The sequence below is a fragment of the Ischnura elegans genome, chromosome 4, assembly GCF_921293095.1.
Source record: "Ischnura elegans chromosome 4, ioIscEleg1.1, whole genome shotgun sequence".
In the NCBI taxonomy this organism is placed as follows: domain Eukaryota; kingdom Metazoa; phylum Arthropoda; class Insecta; order Odonata; family Coenagrionidae; genus Ischnura; species Ischnura elegans.
The window spans coordinates 5,096,090-5,120,378 of record NC_060249.1 but is presented as its reverse complement, the minus strand read 5'-3'; the positions used below and the strand labels follow the sequence as shown (position 1 = coordinate 5,120,378).

The 24,289-nt window shown below is 39.0% G+C and overlaps 2 protein-coding genes across 3 annotated transcripts in view; one reads left to right on the top strand and one right to left on the bottom strand.

Moving 5' to 3' along the window:
• LOC124157011 (probable galactose-1-phosphate uridylyltransferase) overlaps positions 1 to 6,917 on the bottom strand; it is a 45,751-nt gene extending 38,834 nt beyond the window's left edge. Inside the window, exon 1 of one of the 2 annotated variants that reach the window (XM_046531475.1) lies at positions 6,833 to 6,917. Coding sequence is in view for 1 of the 2 variants with exons in the window: in XM_046531474.1 (XP_046387430.1) it covers positions 5,772 to 5,790 (19 nt within the window). In the remaining variant the exon portion in view is untranslated. Of the gene's footprint in view, positions 1 to 5,771; positions 6,266 to 6,832 lie in introns of those variants that run through there. The other variant, XM_046531474.1, reaches the window with a different exon arrangement.
• Positions 6,918 to 7,000: 83 nt separating this feature from the next.
• LOC124157012 (tafazzin) overlaps positions 7,001 to 24,289 on the top strand; it is a 56,535-nt gene continuing 39,246 nt past the window's right edge. The window contains exons 1-2 of the mRNA XM_046531477.1: positions 7,001 to 7,280; positions 7,477 to 7,605. Of these exons, the coding sequence (XP_046387433.1) occupies positions 7,166 to 7,280; positions 7,477 to 7,605 (244 nt within the window). The 5' untranslated portion in view covers positions 7,001 to 7,165. The remainder of the gene's footprint in view (positions 7,281 to 7,476; positions 7,606 to 24,289) is intronic.

Genomic DNA, 24,289 nt, shown 5'->3' with positions numbered 1-24,289 from the left:
GAGAGGATCGGAACTCTTTCTACTCCCTCTTATGCCGCCGCAGTTATTGAAATTTCCTCTTTCAAATAGTACTGAAAGAGGACATTTCGATAACTGTCGAAATTCCAGGCATACGTCTGCAACACCGCACGATAGGATAAAAAAATGTCGCAAAATTATTTTTCTTCATAGCTTCGATCCTCAAAATAGGGGTGCGCCTCTTACACGTGTGCGCCTCTTACACAAGCTTATACGGTAATTCATTTGGTCGCTGCAAAAAAAAGCTAGAAGGCTAAATTCAATTTTATAATAATATTTTTATATTTTTCTTTGAGGGTTTATAATAAATATATGTATATTTAACCGTAAACGCTATTTTATTTAACTTATAAAATAATTTTATGTTTGTCTACTATTCCATAACCCCCCCCCCCCCCTGAAAATATTTTCTGGCTACGGCCTTGCCAATATCCATTGAAGCCCCTCCTTTGGCTCAGATTTATTGATGACATATTCCTCCTATGGCCACATGGTAATGATTCCCCCAACAATTTTATTGCTACTCTCAATTCCTCATCCTCTCTTTCTTTCACCTCAACCATTTCTAATTCCCAGATTACCTTCCTTGATGTCAATATCTCTCTTGTCCATAACAAATTCCTCATCTCTGTCCATGCAAAACCCACGAATAAGCAGCAGTACCTTCACTTTAGCAGTTGTCATCCTTCCCACACTAAACGCTCCCTTCCCTATTCCCTTTCCATTCGAGGACACCGTATTTGTAATAATCCTGATGCCCTGAATAATTTCCTTCACAACCTTCACCGTTCCCTCCTCCAGAGAGGCTACCCAGAGTTCCTCCTATATAAAAAAATTCTCAAACACAGATGCCCCCCAGAACCTTGCAATGGAAACAAACCACATGACATTTCCCTCTACACCACTTACTTTCCTGAAATACAATCCCTGCAATCTATCTTTAAAGACCTTTTCCCTATTCTAAAAAATAATAAGTTGACAGCCAATCTTTTTGCCAAACCCTCAACTATCACCTTCAGACGACCTGCAAACCTTTCAGACTTATTCCGCTCGACAAACCCCTTACATAAGTCACCCACGACTCCCCATAGTACACCTTCGTACTGCAGTCATCCTAGATGCAAGACCTGCCCAATTTTCACCCCTCCTTCTATCCCCAATCATCTCGTCTCCTGTCTACCACCACCCCCTGCGGCCTCCTGTACTTCCAAGACTGTAGTTTATCTTATTCAATGTCAACACCGTCCCTCATTTTCTATAGGCAAATCCTCAACTCCCCTTAACTTAAGGATCAATAACCACAGGGCATCATGCACTTCCTCTGACTTTGCGTCCTTCCCGGTGGCGAAACATGCGGCCACTCATCAGTGTCAATTCAATGATTGCTACAATGTATCAGTTTTAGCCTCTCTTCCCCCCACAGACGACCCACTCAAACTTATATGGCATATGGCTATTTAAAGCATTTCTTCCTCCCGGCTTAAATATTAACCGATAATCCCTTAATTGCCTTAACACACTCCCCAACCTTTGGACCCTACCTCCCCATTATTTCCCCTTCCCTCAGCTATCTTTCATCCTTTACCTACAGTGTCCTATCTAACTCTGAGAAAGATGGATGTATTCCACCGAAAATTTAGTTCCGTGAGTGTTTAAAAAAATATTTTTGTGTCCTTTGCTTCAGCCCAACCTGGGATATTTATATGTTACACACATATATAAATTATATATGTATGGTCTTATTATGTATGCATCTCTTAATGTCATTTGTATTTTATATTGCATTTTATGTATGCAAACCTTGACAAAGCGATGCGCTGTATTTTGCCAAGGGTGATAAATAAATATAATTATTATTATCATTAAACCTTTGTGGAGTCTTCACATCGACATCCAAGAAAGAAGACCAAGAAGATGGAGAAGAGTGAGATAAGTCCTTTAAAGTGGGTTGAAATTCTTAGGTCAACAATGGAAATTCAAATAGGTAAACCATCTCAATTTTTTTCCCCACACAAATATGTGAAAGATTAGTGCCTGTCCTTCTAGTGACGGCCCCAACTCCATTGGTGCATTGCATGGCATCATGTGCCGATTTGAAGTGTTCCCTTGAATTCCACTTCACATGTCTTAACAAAACGATAGCACCTAACACATTTTCCTCTCAAAATACCCTACAAAATACCAAAGAAAACTTTCTCCTGAGGGAAAAAGACAGTCAACCAGCAGATTCGATGGATTAGGCTTTTGAATACAGTTAACTTGAAAACATAACTATTAGGAGGAGTGGCGAACTCATTGCTCAAAAACTTTTTTATTTGCATTGAAAAGGATAGGAGTCTTTCCTTTGAAATGCAGTTGAGTCTAGGCAAGAGGGAAAATTAGCAAGCTTAATTGAGGCAGGATTAACAGCAACTGAAATATCTAGGGAAATGACTTTAAATAGAAGTACCATTTGTACTAAAACTGGTTAGAAAATCAGAGGAGAGACACTCCTATCGGAGCAGAAATGAAGTGTCCTCAAGTTTGTATACAAATAACTAAATTGCGCTCAGTGTCAAAAACACTATTTATATCAATAGTCATGTGGTTACGTGTGTACCTAGCGAGGACGAATAAAACAACTCAACCAGTCGAATTTTGTCTTTCATCGTGCATATTCACTTATCCTTTGTGCACAATTTTTAAGCTATCACTAGAAGTTTTTAGGTTACAAAGAGTAGGCCATTGTCAATAATTTCCATTCCTCCAAAGTAGGCCATTCCTCTAAGAGTAGCAGGCAACTGTCTAATCTCCTGAGATCTTTCAACCTCTATTGTGTAAACAGTGAACCCACGAGGAACAATTCATGTATTGATAATGTGATAACCACTCTTAATGTTCATGCATATAACCTTACTGTCATCGATCCTCTTGTTGCAGACCATATGGCCATACTCTTTCAGTTGATTGCAATTAACAATGGTCCACCTAGGGAATCCAGCACTAGGTACATAAGTCCAATCACCATTCACGGCCTTGAAGTCTTTAAAGGCCTGCTTGGTGGTGTGGATTGGACTAGCTTACTCTCACACAACGACAGTCATTCAAATTTCTCTTTGTTCTTTGAAACTTTAATCTCCCTTTTTAATGAATCCTTTCCCAGAAAAGCTGTCCCAGTCCGAAAATTCTTTAAATCACGTGGCCACTCAAACAATCCCGAGGTCCAAATACGCAGGGAAAGTGTACTACATGCCTATCATGAGTACAAGCGACTACCCACTGAGGATCTTAAACAAGTGTATAAAAGATTGAATAAGGAGTATCATTCCGCAGCAATAAAAGCGAAACAAAATGCAAACATGGATTTCATTAATAGTGCCTCTAATAAAAATAAATTCAAATAGCTGCCTGGAATGTGATCAATAGGGAAAAAGGCACTTCTATAAACAGATCTCCTATTACAATTGATCCCGATACCTTCAACAATCACTTTGTCAATTCCGTGGACACCACATTATCAAAAATCACAAATAACAGGTGTGATGCCTTAGCACTACTCAATAAACACCTGATATCCCCTCCAAAATTTCAGTGGCAATGGATTAGTATGAGGGATATTTTCAATGTAGTAAAAAAATTTAAAAACTCCACCAGTCGTGACATCAATGGGCTTTCCAATGATCTGATTAAGTCCATAATACATATTATAGCTCATCATCTATCTATTATTATTAATGCCCGTTTTTCCACTGGATACTTCCCAGACTCCTTAAAATATTCCAAGGTTATACCTGTCTTCAAAAAAGGAGACACTACTCTTCCCAACAGCTATAGGCCCATCACCATTATATCAGTGATCGCTAAAATAATAGAAACTATTGCCTATACACAAATTCTAGTACACTTTGAGAAACACAATCTCTTCACCCCTTCCCAGTTTGGATTTCGCCCTGGGAAATCCACTGAATTGGCAGTTGAGTCAGTGGTAAAAAATTTATCAAGGGCATTTGAAGACAAGCAATGTGTCTCACTCACACTTTGTGATTTAACCTCTGCCTTTGACTGCGTCAATCATGCTACCCTCCTGCAAAAACTCCAATACTACGGCTTTCATAACAGTGAGCTGAAATTCATGACCTCTTACCTCACTGATCGAAAGCAGATGGTACAAGTAAATTGTAACCAATCTGATTTTCTTCCAGTGAAACATGGAGTTCCTCAGGGGTCCGTCCTTGGTCCTCTCTTGTTCCTTATTCTAATCAACGACCTACCTTACAATCTTTCTATGGACTGCATGATATATGCTGATGACACCACTCTGGTGCAGAAATGCAATACTCCTAGCCAAGTCAGACTTCTTACAAAAAAGGCAATAGAAGAATCTCAACTGTGGTTTACAGCCAATAATCTCTTTCTGAACAATGGCAAGACACAACATCTTACATGCTGTCTTAAAAGCACTGAGCTAAACAATGATCCTGTCATGCTTCTAGGCTTTAATATTGACACTAAATTGACATGGAATTCACATGTTTTCCTAGTCAGCAGAAAACTCTCTAGGGTTTTGTACTTATTGAGGAAACTTAAAACCTGTGTCAATGAAAAGTACATGAGATTAGCCTATTTTTCATAGTATTCTTGCCTATGGTGTTCGACTCTGGGGACATGCAAATGAAACCAAAGAAATTCTAAAACTGCAAAAAAAAGCATTGAGGATTCTGAGTGGTGCTGGGCCCCGTGACCACTGCAGGCCAATTTTTAAACTTTCATATCCTCACCATCTACAGCCTCTTTGTGTTTCGCAGCATTATGCACATTAAAGATAACTTAGAAACCTACCCCATACGATCCACCATCCACTCTCATGACACTAGGGCTAAAAATAGCCTAAATATTAATTACTGTAGGCTGTTTAAGACCCACAACCAGTCTGACAATTTGGGAATAAAATTATTTAATAAATTACCCAGCAAAGCCAGTGAGCATCACTAGACTGAAAAATGTGCTGGAAAAGTGGCTGTGCAATTATCCACTGTACTCAATTCATGAATATTTTGAGCTGGACTTTTCTTCTCTTTTATTTTAAATGTAATCTTTGTAATGTATGTGTTTCTAATGTTTTGATCCAATGTACATGTTTTGTATGTTTCGTTGTATCGAATGTTTTTATAAATGTGTTGTATACAACATCCGCGAGGGCCAATCCTCGCCGTGGATGAATAAAGATAAAGATAAATAATGAAACCTGTATCCCTGAATCTTGCATCTAAAAAAATAAAAATAGTGCGCTGAAATTCTAAAATGTTGGCTGGATAAGGTTTACTTAGTAAATCCGGAAAGTTACATAATGATATCTCGAGTCTGAAACGAGTAAAACGTCACACAACATAAGTTGACGAGCCAGTGATGCATCCCCTTATCACAGCGTGTAATGTAAATATGAGCAAGACAAAGCTTTATTCTTTTTTCTCTGAAAAGCTGCTGCTTAATTACCTAGTAATTTTCCTGATCAAGTGGAAGTTAACAAATGGGGATTAAAAGTGACGAGCACTTGAAGACCTCATTCAAAATGCGTTTAGGCGTTTTTATAGCAGCCTTTTTGACGGAAAACGTCTGGCTACGCATTTCAACGACGTCGAAATAATGCAACACGTAAACGAGTACTTTCCACTTTTCCAAAACTAATCATTCTCTAACTACTTTCATCATCAATTCATCGCAAAACACGATTCTACGAAGAGCATGAATGACCAACGGATAAAATAACCACATACCGTTTAATTTGAACTCCATCAGCAAATATCACAGCGCTTTACCGTTCGCCGAATGGATGTCGCTCTATAATCACGTTTTAATCACCACGTCACCTTATGAATAACTTTTATCTTAAGGGTACTCTCAAATAGGTCATAGTCCATCATAGTCACAACATGCTTACACTCCAGCAAAACTATGTTACAATAGATAACGTAACGTACATAAAGAGAGAAAGGTTAATATAGGCCTATAATGGCCTTGTATAATGGCCAAATCGATGTGTTTGAGATATTTTTCATGTCCTTTATTAGCAAGGTTGAGGGCAGAATAAAAAGGCAGGATACAAACGCGAGGCAGTTAATTCACGCAAGGAAAATGTTATTAATAAATTGTGGACATTGTAGTTGAGATAATGTGATGTAAATAACTAATCGGGAGGGCTATTGTTAGAGAGGAACAAGGAATGATGAGTGAGAACGACCGCGCGTGTTGAAAAACATGGCGGAACGATTGAACTTATGCTGCAAGAGCAGGACTTGGCAGGACTGGTTCCGAGCGTTGTGCGCATTGGGGAGAATATGGTAGGAAGCCACGCCTACTTTGACAAAAACATGATAATCCCATGAGAGTCAACGCCAACTATCAGGTGAAATATTAGGTCATGATCGTTGTTACGTTGAAATAAACTTATACAGTAAAACGTTTTTCTATGATTATGGGAAGGCTACGTGAAAATATGCCTCGAATATCTTTTCCCAAGGAAAGAGTATAATCAATCACCACGGTTCGGCTGTGCAACTGGCTTAGCCGAAAATAACTTATGTCCATTCCCCTCCACTTCTACTGGTAATTAAGATTACAGCCTATGGAAATATTACGATAGAGGACCGGTCGCAATAGTAGTACGAAAGTGTGTTCACGACGATATATTATCACCACGATTTCACAGTCATATAATATGCATAGTAGTACGAGAAACAATCGAAAAACTTCGACGAAAATCAAGAATTAATTGTTGCATCTTCATTTTATAAATCAGAGGCGATATTAAGCATAGAATACTTGATTATATACGTACACTGTTTGATTGTGAGACTTGTAATTGTAAACCCGAAAATGGTCAAACCAAGATGGCGAACATCAGCCCACGATACGGCGCCATATCGTGGCGGAAGAATACGGCGCCTCCAGTGTATTTACCGTATTTACAATCTCCTTGGTCGATATCGACCCTCGAGACGATATAACGAGAGAACGATTTCGATCATATCGATGGCAGATTGTTTTCTGCTTTCCGAGCCTTCGCAGTGCTAGTGCTCGGAAATGTCGTCAGCTGTTAGGTTGTTTCTTGTTGTGCGTTTGTAATTAATACTATTAAGGGTCAATTTAACAGTATTATTAGCGGTAAAGAATGGCTTCTGATATAGATTGGGTGTTCCCTGTGCTTAGGCAGCCTAATAGATTTTGGAATTTAGCTAGTTCTCTGGCTGTTTCGACAGTGGGCTTATTCTCCAAAATTGTCATGGGTAAGTGAATTTTGAATCATTGGTGCATATTGTGTTTTTTTTAAAGTCGAAACGTTCGCTCCGTCAGTTTTTTCGACGTTTTTTGGTATTTATTATTTGCTTTCTTATCTAAGTTTTGGACGTCGGTGAAAGAGTCCAATCTGGGCTTATCTGCAGTAATTGACCTAATCACAGTTATATTGTTTATTCTTTCTAGAATGGCTCAATACAACCACTGTTCACAACAGGGAAGTGCTGATTCATGCGATTGAGAGAAGACCTCCTGGAGTTCCCTTGATCACAGTGTCTAATCATTACTCGTGTTTTGACGATCCAGGATTGTGGGGTAAAGTGTAATTTTATTAAAGGGTTTCGGAATTTGAGTGCTACATTTTAAGGCTTATCGTCATCAGTCACAGTTTTGCTCCCATACATGACGATACACCGATTGATTTGTACGTTTTCTTTTGTCTGCTTAATGCCCGTCAGGAAGTAAACCTTGAAGGTCACTTCCTCAATCGTAACCTTGAATATTCAACTTTTCTACGCAAAAACATCTTATTGACCGTGAGAAAACCAGGCCAATGTCGCCTACCCATCGTCACTGACATGGTCACATCCGCAGTCAAATTACAGTTGATCTGCCTGCATTAATTGCTGTTTGCCTGGAATAGGTAAATAGAAGTACGATTATGAAACTGATCCATAAAATATGATGTGTTTAAGTGTTCTACACCTAAATGTGAAATTTCTTATTCATAATTATTTAAAAAATTGTTCTCTCTAATATCTATGCACGTATATTTGTATCTTTATTGTCTAATTAATTACAGGAATGATTGCTATAATATGTAATAGTGATAATAATAGTGTTTTATTTGTCCAAAGATCAAGCAATACAAAGGTTACACCGATATAGGACACGCCAGGTTCATCAAGAGGTAACACATCAGGTTACACACAGGTAACACCTCAGGGAAAAATATTTGGAACTGCTTTCTACACATTTGGAACTCCTTTTGAACGATTCGACAGGATTTCCAGACATATCATTCGTATTGTAACTGCTGTGTACTGAGAAGATTCATGTGTAACTGATTTCCATACGTTTGCAATTCTTGTTGAACGACTACATGCGGTTTATAGACATCATCATTTGTTTTGGAACTGCCTTCTACGCGCCAACAACCCATGGCCAGGTTCAGTCTGATTTGTTTGGTCGAGAAAACGAAAATTCTTTAATATATGCAATAAAATGCATAAATGGTTTAAGAAATAATCACAAGCAGTTAATAGAAACGGAACTCCCAAATATACACTGGAATGGGTTTAAAAATTATTCTATTTTCCTTGTTGCTTAAATCGTATTTTTGGGGCCGTTTTGAAATGCGACAAGGTTATCTTCACTATGTACCGAGAATCTTGGTTGCGTAAATTAAGGTATTCAATAGCAACTTCATGGCAAACGTCGTTAATAATGGCATTTTTTTGGCGTTTCCAAGTAGATTATTATTGTAAAAACATCAAAGTCAATGATTTCAAAGTATATTTCGCACATAATATTTTCGAAAAAATAGTATTTTGCATCGATTTATATACATAACACAAACTGGTCGACGTATTGACTTCCCGATCCCTGGTCAATGGTTTATGCCCATCTTTTGTTCCGTATTTCAGGACTTTATTTTTTGCAAAAAATGAATCCCTCCTTCGAAAATCTGTTTCAATCAGGGGCGGATCCAGGGGCCTAAGTCCGTAACTTGAATTCTCCTTTCTCCGGAGACTCTGTACTCTCCCGTAGTTTTCTCCCGACTGTAGTCCGTAACTTGGCGGAGAAAACATCAGTTCCTGGCCGCTACCGGAGAAAACTCTAATTCTCGGTATCGGATAGGAAGAGCAGATAGGTATGAAAAATATTGAATCCGAAGCCGACGATACCGTGAAGAACCAATAGAAAAGCTTTGTTTCAAATAAAAAAACGAGAGGGAAATCAAACGATTCTCACCTGTAGTAAGGGCTACTCGTTCATCATTAAAGTTAAAATTTCAAATAAAAGAAATTGATGCATCGAAATTATAAGTGATAGTGGATAAATCGATTTAAATCCATCGCAGATATATTTGTTCATTAGTACACACAAAAGAGTATATTATACCATTGAAAAAGGAGAGACTAATGCGTAACACCAAAGCATTTTTATGTTTTAGATGTAGGTAATCTTGTATACAAACGGCCGCTGTATTCATTGATGATATATATGGCATATTTTTTTGCACATCGGATGCTAACTTTCATTGGTGAATGCATGATGAGTATGGAAAAACATAACTATCAACGTCAGTATTACATGCATTTATCCTCGAAAAGCTGAAATACACTATGTGGGAGTGGAAAAAGAAAATTGAAAAACTTTACTATGCAGAAAAGAATCGTAAAGAAAATAACGTTAAGATAAATGTGTGAATGGTACATATTTATTCTTGCAAATACCTACGTGCGAGCAATTAGTAACATATGTTACAATCTCCCAAAATGTTATAGTTTAGGAAACACAACAACCTGCCTCGCTACTTTTAAAAATTTCAAATACTGACAGCGTAGAATAGCGAAAACATGGGGAAAATGGTTTACTGGAGAAATATAGAGAAAACAAAGCAAAATTACCCTTACTTATACATATTTATTGCTCATCATATCACATACAGCACTACAACGCACACATTTCTATCTTTTTTATACTTATAATCATTATATTCGGAATCGACTGTTTCAATAAATATCTTGGCTCACAATAAATATAAAACACTATTATGTAACACTAATAAAACATGATAATCGGTTTTCCAATCACTTTGCACACACTAAAAGAATTTGCACTCCTTGAAGTTCGAAAAGATTCTTTACACCTCACTTCCTACTCATCACTAACGACTTAGAATCAGATTACGTTATTTCACATTAACATTGCGAAGACAATTAAATGAATAGGTTGAAACAAATTGCTAAACCAGTTATTGTAACACCAACAAACTTCGAATTTCACTATCACTCTCACCGTAACATGACCAAAACAAAAACAAACAACAACACAACGAAATGCGTGAAATGTAAACATTGCCAAAATCTCACATCTCACAACGAATTGGGAATTGGTAATAGATGCAATACGTAATAAAATCAAACAGAACTTAGAAGCGAACAAACGAATGAACATTAACAGGCGTTCGATGTATCCCTAAAGTAAGACTAGTTCAAATATGAAACATATCCCCTTCGCAATAGTTAGATACCTTTCATCGTAATGTATACAGTTGATTCGTAGCCTAAGTTATATACGTGCGAAATAATTTCGTCGAAGATGTTACATTCACAACACACTTCACTCTTTACTTCATCGTCTATGTGCAATCAATTCACTAAGGGGTACACTAAGGACACAAATTTTGTTCACTTATACTAGAGGCACAATGAAAGTTCACTGCACGTAGTTTCCTTGCAAATGCAGCCATACAAAAATTTCTATTCTTGTCACAAATTACACTACATACGTTGCCTGCCTAACTTGAAGAATGCATTTTCGTGTTCTATTTTGTCACAAATACGTAAAAAACCATATTAGAATACAATTAGAACCGCAGTACGATCGCCCACAACGGTCCGCCATTGGTATTTTCCTCGTTTCTCCTATGGAGAAAATGAATCGCCGGGTCCCGGGCGGGTGACTCCGAAGCTCCCGTCCAGGGCGCGTCAGTTTCTCCAAATCGCGTTACGGACTTCAGTCGGGAGAAAGATACTCTCCAGGAGAGTCAGTTTCTCCATTACTGGGAGAAAGTTTTCTCCGTTACCGGGAGAAACGAGTTACGGACTTCAGTTGGATGAAACTGGAGCTTCACGAGTTTTTTTTTCTCCCAACTCGGGAGAAAACGAAGTTACAGACTTAGGCCCCAGGATTTCTTTTAGGGGAAGGGGGGTGGGCACAGCAAGGCTATATCAAGGATTTTGTTCTACGGGGACACAAGATACCTCGCAATGCAAAACGAACGCAATGACAATGGGACCGTTTAAAATATCTTGCATATTTTATAAGGGCCTGGGGGGGCACGTGCCCCCCCTTTGGTTTTAATGTCTCAGTATTGAGACAAGTTCAGGTACCCGGAAAGGCCATTTTTCGCATTTTTGCATCGGATTTTCGGATATTTAACATGATGGATTTAAAGAAAAAAATATCTAAAAACGGAGGCATTTCACTCAAAAATGAACAATGATTGATCCACGCCAACCAAATAAGAGTGGACTCTCGATGTGGTCTTTGTTGACCACCAAATTGAGTTTCCCCCCACTTCATCCTCTGTTAACGAAGCCTGCGACGGCGGCGCAATGAATATGTTCGTGTATTGCGGAACTGTATCGGGATTAATCATGGAGTGGTGGCTATTCACTAAGTAGGATTGCAGTTAAAGCCGCACATCACTCTGCCATCGTCCATCGTCGTCTGGCCTAAATTTTTCTAACTATCGCCATGAGTTTCAAGAGAACTCTAGAAGCCATCTTGAACTGCTATTAAGCAGTTTCCATGGTGTACATATGAGTTCCAAATGGGTGTCCGACTGGTACAAATAAGTTCCAAAGTTGATTCCAAATGAGTTCCAAAGATTGGAAATTAGTTCCATAGCAGTTTCCAATGGAAATCCAAAGCGGTTCAGAATGTGTTACAAATGAGTTGATGGCATGGTAGGTCGCTATGACGTCATGAACTGCTGTGTACCGTGTTTCAATTCCCCAGCAGTTCGAAAGCACATACAAATCAGTGGTACAAAGTAGATACATGACAGTTCCAAATGGCCTACACAGCAACAATTTTTCCCTGAGACATTAGGTTAAAGAATCAATATACAATAAGTACAAATATACAATGGATACAAGATATGCCAAAATTTATTTGGAAATTCATCAATAGAATAATGCATTTTTAGTTTCAGATATTTTAGGAGGTTGATCTTACCAGCATGAGTTCAACTTATTGGTGCCTTAAGTTCAACCGGCAATTTATTATAGAATTGAAGACCCATACAGTTTGGACCAGCACTAGTATTCCTAGTGCGCTCATATGAAACATACAGCTTATCAACTTAACTGGTAGAATGATGGTGAACATCACGGTTCTAAAGATGTTATGGTAGTGACGGCTGGGAGCCGCTCTGGGCGACCTATGCTGATCGTTTTTTCCCACTGCCGGAGTTCACATACCACTCACACACCACTCAATTGCGGAACAACTAGAAGAAATAGAGACTTGTGGTTTTCTTTATTGTACTTAGGAGACGTGTATTCCCTGGAAGAGAAGGAAATAAATAGTAATATGTCCTCAGATGAAAATCAAGTTGGACTTTGGCTAATTATAACTTGCCTCAAGGCTAAAACATAAAAATTTTAAAGTGATCATTCTGTGGCTGCACCTTTCTTCCACAATCACCTTGAGACCCACAGTTCTATGTCAATTTGCGTGGCCTAAAATAGGTCCACCATGGAGTACTGATTTGGGCCAATTCAAATTTCTTACTTCCCTCACCCCGCTCCGCCCTCCCAGCAACGGAAACGTTGCAGAAAGTGGAATAGGGACCACTCCCCTCAACCCCTCAAGCGTCTGTCTACCTTTCCAGCTCTCCCCAGTCGCAGCAAACTCTTAGGGTCAGATAAACTAACAAATATCAGATTAGTACTCTTTGGTGGGTTCACAAGTCGAAGTAGGCTGCTATAGCAGTAGCACCAAAATGATAACTTGTGACTAATTTCAACAAAGAAGGGTCTCAAGAGTGCCAATATGCTTCATATAGAAAAACAGAAGATTTGACAGTTACAAAGGAGAAACAATTTCATCTTCTCTTCTTTATGAGAAAATTAAATGAAATTTTAGCTAACCAATGATCCCTCACAAGAAGTAAATTAAAAAATAGCAATCTGTAATTAAATTCTTTGCCCTCATAGATAAATCCACATTTTCTGCTTGCGATATATACACTAGGGTGGTGCGAAAAAACTCAAGTTCCAAATTTCGTGTCGTAATAGTGCGGAAAAGTTGCGATACGTTAGTACAAGAAAAACAAAAAAAGAATTATTAAAATCGGACGTCATCTTCCGATCCCGCAAAGCACCTGAAAAAATGACAAAAATGAAAAAAATTGTTTTTTTTTTCGTCGTAAAAAAATTAAATAAAATTAATATCTTTTAACGCCATAGCAAAAAATGATTACAAATAGCATAAGTTATTATTTATATATGCATATTTATGGCTTTTAACTGTTATTACCGATCACACAAGATCATTAAAAATGTATAAATTTTGCAATTTCGCCTATTTTTCAGAGTTTTGTAATAATTACTTGAGGATAATTTTTGAGAAGTTTTAATTAGCTCTTTAGATCAAAAATGACAATAAAACTGACCACTAGAATTGAAAGACAAAATTGCAATTTAAAAATAATAATAATATATATATTTATTCCACATTATGGTACATGAAAAGGCAGCATGTTAACCCTATTGAAACCGAAAGTGAAGATGTTGAGGTTTTAAATGACGCAACGCAAAGTTCAACAATCAAGGAGAAATTTGTTGACTAGGAAGATTACATGCCTAGTACATCCAAAAAAATATAAATCACCATGGCAAATGAGGGTAAAATTCCAAAATACAGCTTTTCATTGTGATCAATACGGGGTGTCTCACCTTGGAGACCTTGATACCTTACACCGTACAGCTGCTCTATCACCGTACAGCTGCTGCTATAGCATCAAGTGTACTTGTAGACATTGGTGTTATAACTGAAGAATATACTTCTAAGTTCATTGACGTATGTAGAATTAAAAGGGAAAAGAAAAATATTATTAGCGATTTACAGCAAATCCATCTTGATTTAGGTGAGCTACAGGGTTATACTTTGACGGAAGGGTAGACAATACCATAGTAATAGAAATGATTGAATCGAAGGAGTACTGTCGGACAGTTATAGCGGAACACCATTCTCTAATAAAAGAACCGGCTTTTGTGTATTTGAGTTATGTTTCTCCAAGCTCCGGGTCTGCTAAAGATTTAGTGGTCTCCATACTATCTTATCTCTCTGATCAAGGAGTATCATTAGAGTTCTTATAGTTAGTTTGCTGTGATGGCACGAACATCAACATTAGATGGAAAGGTTGCACCATTAGAAAGCTCGTAAAACACCAATGACACCCGCTGCAGTGAGCAGTTGGGTTACTTCATTTCATTGAATTACTTTTGTCATATTTTTCAGTATTTAGATGGTGAAACAAGTGGCCAAAAATCATTTGTTGGGCCAATTGGACTAATATGAATGGTTGTGGAAAGCTTCCAAACTGCATTTCCAAACAATTGAAAGTGAAATTCTACCAGTTGATCGATAAATTTTGAGCAAGGACCAAAGATACCTTATTGGTATTAGTCAAGCAATCACAAGTGCCGACTTTCCAAATGAATTAGCAAACCGGGATACTGGACTATTTTCACATGCTAGATGGCTCGTGTGAACAGAGCAAAGGAAACCTCTCGATACATACCTGGATATTAAAAGAAAGTAGTTTTCCCTGCTATTGAACGGAACTCTAACTTTGATCACGAAGAGAATGTATTGATGGCGATGGTTTTTGATTACAGAAGGCACATTAGAGAGCTAGGGCTAAAAAGAGTATTTAAAGCCAGACAGACTTAACCAAAATGCAAACCTATCGTAAACTTCATTACTCCTACCATGAACTTCGAAATAACTGACCATATAGAATTGATTGACTGGAATGTAGTCATACTATCTACTCCACCTCTTCCTATGAGAATAATTACTAATGAAGAAATAGATTCCTTCATTGAATCTGGCGATAAACAAGATTGGAATATTATAACTTCCCATATCACACGCAAGCAATGGAGCCGTGTGTGAAATTGGTAACGGAGGCATCCCTTAAGCTTTGTGGCTATCGATCCAGAGATGGATTTATTAGGGCTAATTCAAATCAAGGTCCATTATGCCAGACCTTACCACTAAATCGCAGTACAAAGTAGTTTTCAAAAGTCAAAATTTAAAAGGACAAAAAAATTAAATATCGTAGAAGCAGTAACCCTCATTGGTTGGATGGATGGAGGGTGTGGGTAGAACTCAAAGTGCGGCAACCTCTCTGCGGTGAGTTCTGGGTTGTTTAAATATTATTAAATCATATATAAACAAAGGAAGAGCTGCATAATCAAACATGTATTTCAGACTAAAATATTACCTTAAGTTATTATGACACAACTCTGAAAAACCGGCTAAATTGAAAAATTTATACATTTTTAATGATCTTGTGCGATCGGTAATAACAGTTAAAAGCCATAAATATGCATATATAAATAATAACTTATGCTATTTGTAATCATTTTTTGCTACAGCGTTAAAATATATAAATTTTATTTAATTTTTTTACAACGAAAAAAAAAACAATTTTTTTCATTTTTGTCATTTTTTCAGGTGCTTTGCGGGATCGGAAGATGACGTCCGATTTTAATAATTCTTTTTTTGTTTTTCTTGTACTAACGTATCGCAACTTTTCCGCACTATTACAACACGAAATTTGGAACTTGAGTTTTTTCGCACCACCCTAATATACACAGCCATCTGCTCCTACTGCGTTCCAAGTTGAACTGCTTCAACTTCAGTAATTGTTAAATCAAGACCTCAGTCGATTCTTACCCTCTTCCCTGTGCTTCTCAGTCTCTGTCTACACGTACTAGTTGCACTGATCAACAAATACCGTATAAGCGTGTGTAAGAGGTGCACACGTGTAAGAGGCGCACCCATATTTTGAGCATCGGAGATATGAAGAAAAAAAATTTTGCAGCATTTTTTTTAATATATCGCGCGGTGTTGCAGACGTATGCCTGGAATTTCGACAGTTATCGAACTTTCCTCTTTCAATATTATTTGAAAGAGGAAATTTTGATAACTGCGGCGGTAATAGCGGCATAAGAGGGAGTAGAAAGAGTTCCGATCCTCTCTTCGCATACGCCGTTCCTCTACGATGCTTGTCCTATTCACGAAGAATTTTGTTTAAATGCTCTTGCAGGAGTATTGCAATAGAATTGCAGCCGTGGAAAATTTTAAGGCAAAACACGATAGGCACATAGCATGAACCTTCCCAAGAGCTTGGACAACAATCGGGGCAATCTCAGCGCCGTACGATAATAACCACGTCGTAGATTTAACAGAAACACACCCGGCCCTCCATCAGCCAATGCCTCTGCCGTTTTTTTCCTTTCCGAGACCCCACAGGAAAATAGGAAAACATCAAGTTACAGGGGAACAATGGAAACGTTAGTCATCCCTACCCCGTCTCACCAACTGACCTTAATCGATCTCCCAGTTTATGGAGGCCAAATGCTAGGAGAGTCATCTACTGAGCCCGAAGATATCTCGATAGCTTTCAATAATTGTATGACACGCACGAGGTTCAAAAAAAGAAAGATATCTAACGCGACGCATATCTGACAGAATTTAAGTTTTTTAAGCTCTATTTGTTTGACACAAAGATTTATGGTTAAAACAAGGCTACTAATATTCAAAATAGTCCAAACAGGACAATTTCGGAAGAAACGAGCGTAGCATAAGTGCATTCAAACAAGACGAGACGGACTGGAAACTTTAGGCAATGCAAACTGCGTATATGACATTGCTGTGCCTTTGCCCCTTCGCTTTGAAGGCAACGACGACACATGCAAGATCGGACGTGTTCTTCCCGTGCTCCTTCGCTCATAGCCTCGTAGCTTGAAATACAGAGGGGAGGGAGCGCGCTCCTTTCAGAAATGAAAGAAATATGAGGGAATACTCCGCAAATGTCTAATGAGCCCTTGTAGAAGACAAAAAAGCGATAGAATAATCTGAGAGTGATATCATCTTCAGTTATGTCCGAAAAACACCCAAAAATACCAAAATTTCAAAACTTGTGCGTTGCGGCATGTTTTCCTGGCATCCGATTGCAAAAATAATGCTCATGATTTATTTTGTCACCAAATGGAACAAAACTGGGGAGGCTTCCGAAAAGAAATTCGAAAATTTTTAAGATAAGTACCACCCTAATGTACATCTAGTAAGAATGTGTCGCCCATATCCAGTATCTATGCCTATTTTCTTAAGAATTTACATTATCTATACTGGGAAGGTCGGATCGGATACCTCGGATCCAAATATCCGTGGATATTGCCCTTTATCGTATACATTGGATCCAAAGTCATGGAAGAGATTGGATCTGGATCCGAAATTTCTAAATAATAGCTTCAGTGAATGCAACAGCCCATAAGAGTGGAAAGAGTTCCAATTCTCTCTTCAAATGCGCCGTTGCATGCGATTCTTGTCCTACTCATGATCCGTTTTGTGTGAAAGCTATCGCAGAGGTTACGTTGCATAATTCCAGCCGTTGGAAATAAAAAAGGCAAAATACGACTGGCACATAGTGTGACTCTTCCCAAGAGATTGAACAATCATCGGGAGAATCTCAGCGTCATAGGATAACAGGGTTCCCACTCAACCGTGAAAACCTTAAAACCGTGAATTAGCCGTGAATTTCGTCTACCGTGAAAAAACCTGGAAAAAGCCGTGAATTTCGTCTACCGTGAAAAAACATGGAAAAAGCCGTGAATTTCGTCCTTAAACCTTAAAAATCTCTCAATCTTGATAATAATACCTTCCCAGAAATTTTCAACTTCGTTCGTAGCCAGCGCACTTCTATTCATTGTGGCGAGCATCATCGCATGGGTCAGATAAGCGTGGGAACGAATGTTGCCTGAAGAAAAAAAAACATCTTTCCCCAGGGCAGGCCTTTTCTCTCCCCCCCTCCTGAAATATGACACCACTTCTCATCAGCTTGTTTACTTTCCTCGACTGGCTTGGTTTCCCCTCCCTCGGTCACTGCTTAGTCCCCCTTCCACCCAATTAGGCTTCCCACTGGCTGCAGCGACCACTTTCGAAACTAAATCTAGATGACCTTTGTGTCGAAAAATTTGAACGTTTATTCAACACCCTCAATCCTGTGACTGGAAGACCGCTAGCCATGACAACCTGCCATGCGCTGTGGACACTACGCTCCCTGCGTTTGAACCAGGTGACAGGGAGCTTTCGGCGCGACGTTACTAATTCTGGCGCGTTGCGGCCTTTAAGCCCCTGAAAACGAGAGAAGATTTCCGCTTATGGCAACACAGCATTACACAATTTTCGCATGCGTCGACCTGGGACTTGCCAGTTTTACGTCGCAACCGGAAAGTTTGTGTGGAGTTATTTACTGTCGGTGGTGATCCAGTTCCTTCGCTTTGTGCTATCTAAGGTAATGCTGTTTGTTTGTGTCGTTAAAGCCTCAATGCCGTCGCGATATAAACTGCTACAAAGTCGTTCCATTTTTCCCAGAGCAACGGTAAGAAGGGAACATGATTTGCCTCTGATTAGAGAGATCGATTCAGTTTTGGTTTCAGAGTATTACGATAGCAGGGAAAGAAGTCATTACACTGCCGCTTTCAAAAGAAAGTTTATGGTGGAACCTCGATCTATCGTTCCCGCATTGATCGTTTGCCTTTCTGGTCCCAAATAAATTACTTATAGACAATGTAATTTTTTCCCGCATCTATCGTTTCTCGCACTGATCGTTTGAAGATCGCGGTTCCGACGCAGAATTTCCTGCATCCATCGTTTGACGAAAATTAGACGAAATAAATACGATGTGTCATTTATGGCTAATAACGACAAGTACATGGTAGGAATCTTCCCCAAGAGATGGAACTACCATTTGGAGAAGCTCAGTGCCATGGGAAAGTAACATTAGTGCATTTCCCAAGAACCTTTATCCCCCTCCATTCAGCATTCGCCTCCCCCCTTCTGACGCTTTCCTCTTCTTCAAAATAAAAAAAAGGTCCCAGCTCGCACAGGGATCGTATTACGAAGACCTTAGCTTCGAAAAAAATATCGAGTTACACGAGAACAATAGAAACGTGTTTCGCGCTCCCCCCTCTTCTCACCCACTGACCTTTTTCAGCCTAACTCCTTCAAGTTCCCTGTTCCTGGAGGTCAACTGCTTCATGAGTCACCTATTAGCCCAAAAGGTATCTAACAGTTATATTCAGCAATTGCTATTATGCTTTTAATAGATTGAAATGTTAGTATTTGCACGTTAAAAAAAACGAGACCAAACACGACGTATTTTAAGCAAGGAAATAGATGGAAAAATACGATGGTGATTTTTGGAGAAACGCGATATCCTCGTAGCTGAGCTTCTCGGCAGTTAATTCGGCTTTTTGTTCCGAAAACATGATATCAGGTTGTTATCAGTTATCAATTTACGAGCTATACTATAAGTCTCACTTGTCAGAGTTACTGACGAAGGGATATCTTCTCAGGATTTTTGTTTCTCCCTACGAACAATCCGAATTCATCTGCTCATCTGGCGCTACGCTAATTAGAAAAGAATGGGTATCTTTAGGGTAGAAAATTTCATGGCGCAGTCATATGGTCACGCTTCGCCCTCTGCAGTATGCTCTGCGTACCCCTGTACGCGATAGCATCAGTTCCGAACTTCACCTCGTACGAGTGGTTCCCTACTTTCCAGGGTGGCTGGACTTCGAACCACCGAGTGTTTTCCATGTGGGTTTAATAAAGTCAGGTTTCATTTTCACTAGTTTAATTTTATTCGTCTTCTGACCATGGCCCCTCCAAAGAAACTGTTGAGAACTTTAAGAGATGGACTGAAAATAATTGAACATGAAGAAAAGAATCCGGGCTAGATGTGCGTGAATATTGCTGAGCGCCTTGGGTTGTCCGCTAGCACATGACCTACCTGGAGAAAACAAGTAGAGATGTGAAGGCGAAGATCCAGGTGGGCGTGCCGCAGACGATTAACGCAACATTGTTCACGCTTTACACACTACCTCAATTATATTAAAAATATATTCATTAGACAGGAACATTCAAGTAATAGACTATTTTTGGCCTTCGTCATCCATCTCACAACCAGTCACTGCGCCGGCGAATGCGGTTGTTTTAGGCACAACATGCACGTTGCTCTCGTGAATACGTGTACTGGAAATGGTGTTTGATGGATAAGAATTTTTACATCTGACTGAAATCCATAATAGCAGTGTAAATGCCGAGTGGAGAGCAAACATTTTTTTTAGAGAGGTGGCGTTTTCCTTCAGAATTTTGAAAGAGATATGGGTCGAATCAACAATATGACCTATGTGTCTTGATGAAGTACTACTATTCCTGTTATTATCTAAAATATTGTTTGAAACCTTTAAGGAATATCTTAATTAGTCGCCAAAATCCTGCGTTTCCTGGGACATAGGCAACCTAGCAAAAAATAAAGCATTGATCATTTTTCCGCATTCATTTTATAATCGTATCGTTATTAGGAAAGAAAAATTTTCCCCTAGTGGAGTTCCAAAAAAGGAGGGTAGTCTTAGAATCGTGTTCGTCTTAGATTCGTGCTAATACGGTGTATGAAATTGTTTTTCGATTTATTATGTTCTATTAACAATTTTCATGAAATATTTTCCGTTAAATAAGAAAGAATCGATGTATTATATTCTATAAACAATTTAAATAAAATATTTTCCGTTAAATAAGAAATATTGGGGTGGGGGAAATTCGGTTACTGTGCAGTAATAACAACGTGCGCAAAAGACAATCTCTCGGCGAGGAATTAAAAAAGAACCTCGGGTGTCCGGACGGAAGAAGGTATTCGGCGTCCAGGCAAGAGCGTGGTTGGGCTGGTCCTTTTGTCGGGCCTGAATTTTGCAAACGATAGATCACGTCATAACAGATATCACTTTTCATTGCGGCGTTAACATTCACGGCCGTTTGTCGCGTATGTTAATTTTCTGTTGATATACGGCTAGTGATTTTCTTATTGTTGGCTTATTAAGGGACCGTGAATTTAGCGAAAGTGAGACCGTGAAAACCTGAAAAAAACCGTGAAAACCTGAAAAATAACCGTGAAAACCTGGAAAAAGCCGTGAATTTCATTATTCAGATAGAGTGGGAACCCTGGATAATAACCACGTCAAAAGTAACTACGTCGCAGATTTCAGAAAACCACCCTCGGCCGTCCATCAGCCCGTGCCTCTGTTGTTTTTTAGTTTCCGAAATCACACAGACCATAAATCATTGTCTTCTAAGGAAAATATCAAATTACACGAGAACAATTGAAGTGTGTTTCATCCCTACCCCGTCTCAACAAATGACCTTTTTTGACCTACCTGCTTCAATTCTCCATTTCTAGATGGCGAATGCTAGGTGAGTGACTTTCTGGACCTGAAGATGTCTTGATAGCTTCGACAATTAGATGACATGCACGAGATTTACAGTAGAATTAGACCAAACGCTACGCATTCCTGACAATATTTCTGTTTATTTTTCAGCCCTTATTGATTGCCATTAAGTTTTCTATTTACAATTATACTGTACTAATATGCAACATTGTCCAAACAAAACAATTTTCAAAGAAACAAGCGCAGCTTAAACCCCTTAAACAAGTAGAGACTGATTGGAACTGAAGCAAGATCTGACTTGTTCGTCCTTGACTCCCTCATTTGTAGCCTCGTTGCTCAAAATACAGAGGGAGTGCGCTCCTTCCTATCCACCTCCCCTATATACGCGCTTCTGCTGCCCACCCCTTCCTTATGCTGAGCGGTCGAGCACCTCGTCGCACGTGACGTTAATGCTGTTATAAATACTGCTAATTGTGTAGTTGCCATTTAATTTAATGATATACCGATAAAAATGTCCTTCATTGTGTAGAAATATTTCTATTGAGATATGAGTAACCAATGTATGCCATGTGTGTGCACTGTGGCGTGAAATTATCGTAAGGAAGTACTAAATTCACCTCACCATACTGAAGCATTTTTAGGTGTAACACAAGTCGGTATGCAATGAGAAAGTGACAAAATTTGGGGAAAACATGCGTGAGGAAAATTTGAATTCTGTTGATGGCAGTGGGGTAGCCAGGAATTTAGTTAGGGGGGGAAATTTTTAAAGAACAAGGTACAAAGTAGAGAGTTTCAAACTAATTTTGACACCCTTCACAAACTTCAAAACTTCATTTTTCAAAGAAATCTGTTGTAAATTCATGATTTTTCAATATTTTGTTTCCTTTGATGAAGGAAAGTAATTGCGTATCTATATATTGGGGGGTCCGGACCCCCCGGACGTTCCCCTGTCTCTATGCCACTGGTCAGTGGTTTATCTGAAGATTTTTCCTATTTTCATTTCCAAACCCAAGCGTAACAGTTAAGGTCCTGAGTATATAAAGATGTTTTCAAAAAAACAACTTGAAAGCCTATGTTAATGATTTTTAATTCGTGAAAATATTAAAATGTGTATAAAAATCTAAAAAGCATTCCTTTGATTGTATGTACCCAGAATAAACTTGAATAATTACTTCGTTTAAAAGCAGGAATTTGAAAATGCATTTGGATCCAAAAATATCCGATCCGAATGCACCGGCTCCGAAAATCAAGGATCCGAATCCGAAAAAAATCTGGGATCTGTCCATCCCTAATCTATACCTGTTCCAGCACATCAAATGCTCTTTTGAAACCCGCAAATCATGACTGCACATCCTGGTCATAATCTAGGTTCCTTTCCACCAGGGACCTCATTATTGCTCTTGCATTTTGAGTTGACTTTTCTGAAACACAACCAATCTTCACCCAATTACTCGTTTGCTCTCACATCCATTCATCTGTTTAATATCCTCAGTATGTGCCACTTGTGCAGCGTGCGATAATGGGCTAAGAGTCTTATAATTTCTGCATTCTACAGCTGTCTTCTTTTTTGGTGGTGGAATTAGAACGTTCCTCCAGCCAACATCCCTCCTCATAGATCCTGCTTGCTAGATCGAAAAACCTTACCACCCCTCCTTTGATTCTTCAGAAGCTCACACGGCATATTGTCCACGCCCACTGCTTTCCTAGCCTTCATATCACAAAGTGCTCCATCGATTTCCGCATCTAAAAACCCCGTCCCAAGATTATCCTCCTCCACTGCACTTTTCTCCTTTAAAGTCAATCTCTCCGGTCTGTTCATTCCGTCGTACGTATCCTTCATGCATTCCTTCCATCTAATCTGTACCTCTTCTCACTTGGTTAGTATCCTTCCATCTTTGGCTTTAATTGTAGACATGGTTTGTCCTATTTTTCCACCCAATAATGACTTAACATTGGCATATGACCCACCTACCTCTCCTTCCCTTTGAAACTTTTCCATTTCTGCACACTGTCTTTTCCATCAAGCCTCCCTTGCCCTCTTAGTTCATGCCATAATCGATTATTTAGTTCCTTATACATACATTCTTTTGCCCTGCTTCATGTCCACGTTCTTCCTCTTCCTTCTCTCCTCCATTTATGTTACCATCGCCTCCCTAATCCATGACTTCTCTATCCTTCTACTGTCTATGTAGCCAAATGACTTCTCAGCCACTTTGACTACTCACATTTTAATGTTATCCCATCTTTCCTCTACAGTCTGTGCACTATCAATCTCCCGGATGCTGTTTTCCACAAGTTCCTGCTATTCTCTCCTCATACTCTCCTTTAAAGCTTCTGCATTCGATTTCCTCGCCTTCCTAACTTTTATAAGTTTTTGAATCGTATGTAGCATTTCATGATCACTAGGTTATGGTCTGAATCCGCATCAGCAAAGCTGCTCGAGTTTTTCATACTACATATTCCTAAATCTCTGTTCTACTATAATGTAGAGTATCTGATATCTCCCCACATCCCCTGGGCTTTTCCACATGTACTTTCGTTCTTTATGATGATTGAACCTCGTGTTTGTGATGAATAACTTGTTTCTCCTGCAAAATTCAGCTGCTTTCTCACCCCTGTCGTTCTGAAGTCCTAATCCACTTTCTCCTATTTCGTTTCCATCCCTCCCTTCCCCGACTGAGGCATTCCAGTCCCCCATCACTACTAGATTTTCCTATCCGGAGTTTCTCTAATTATTT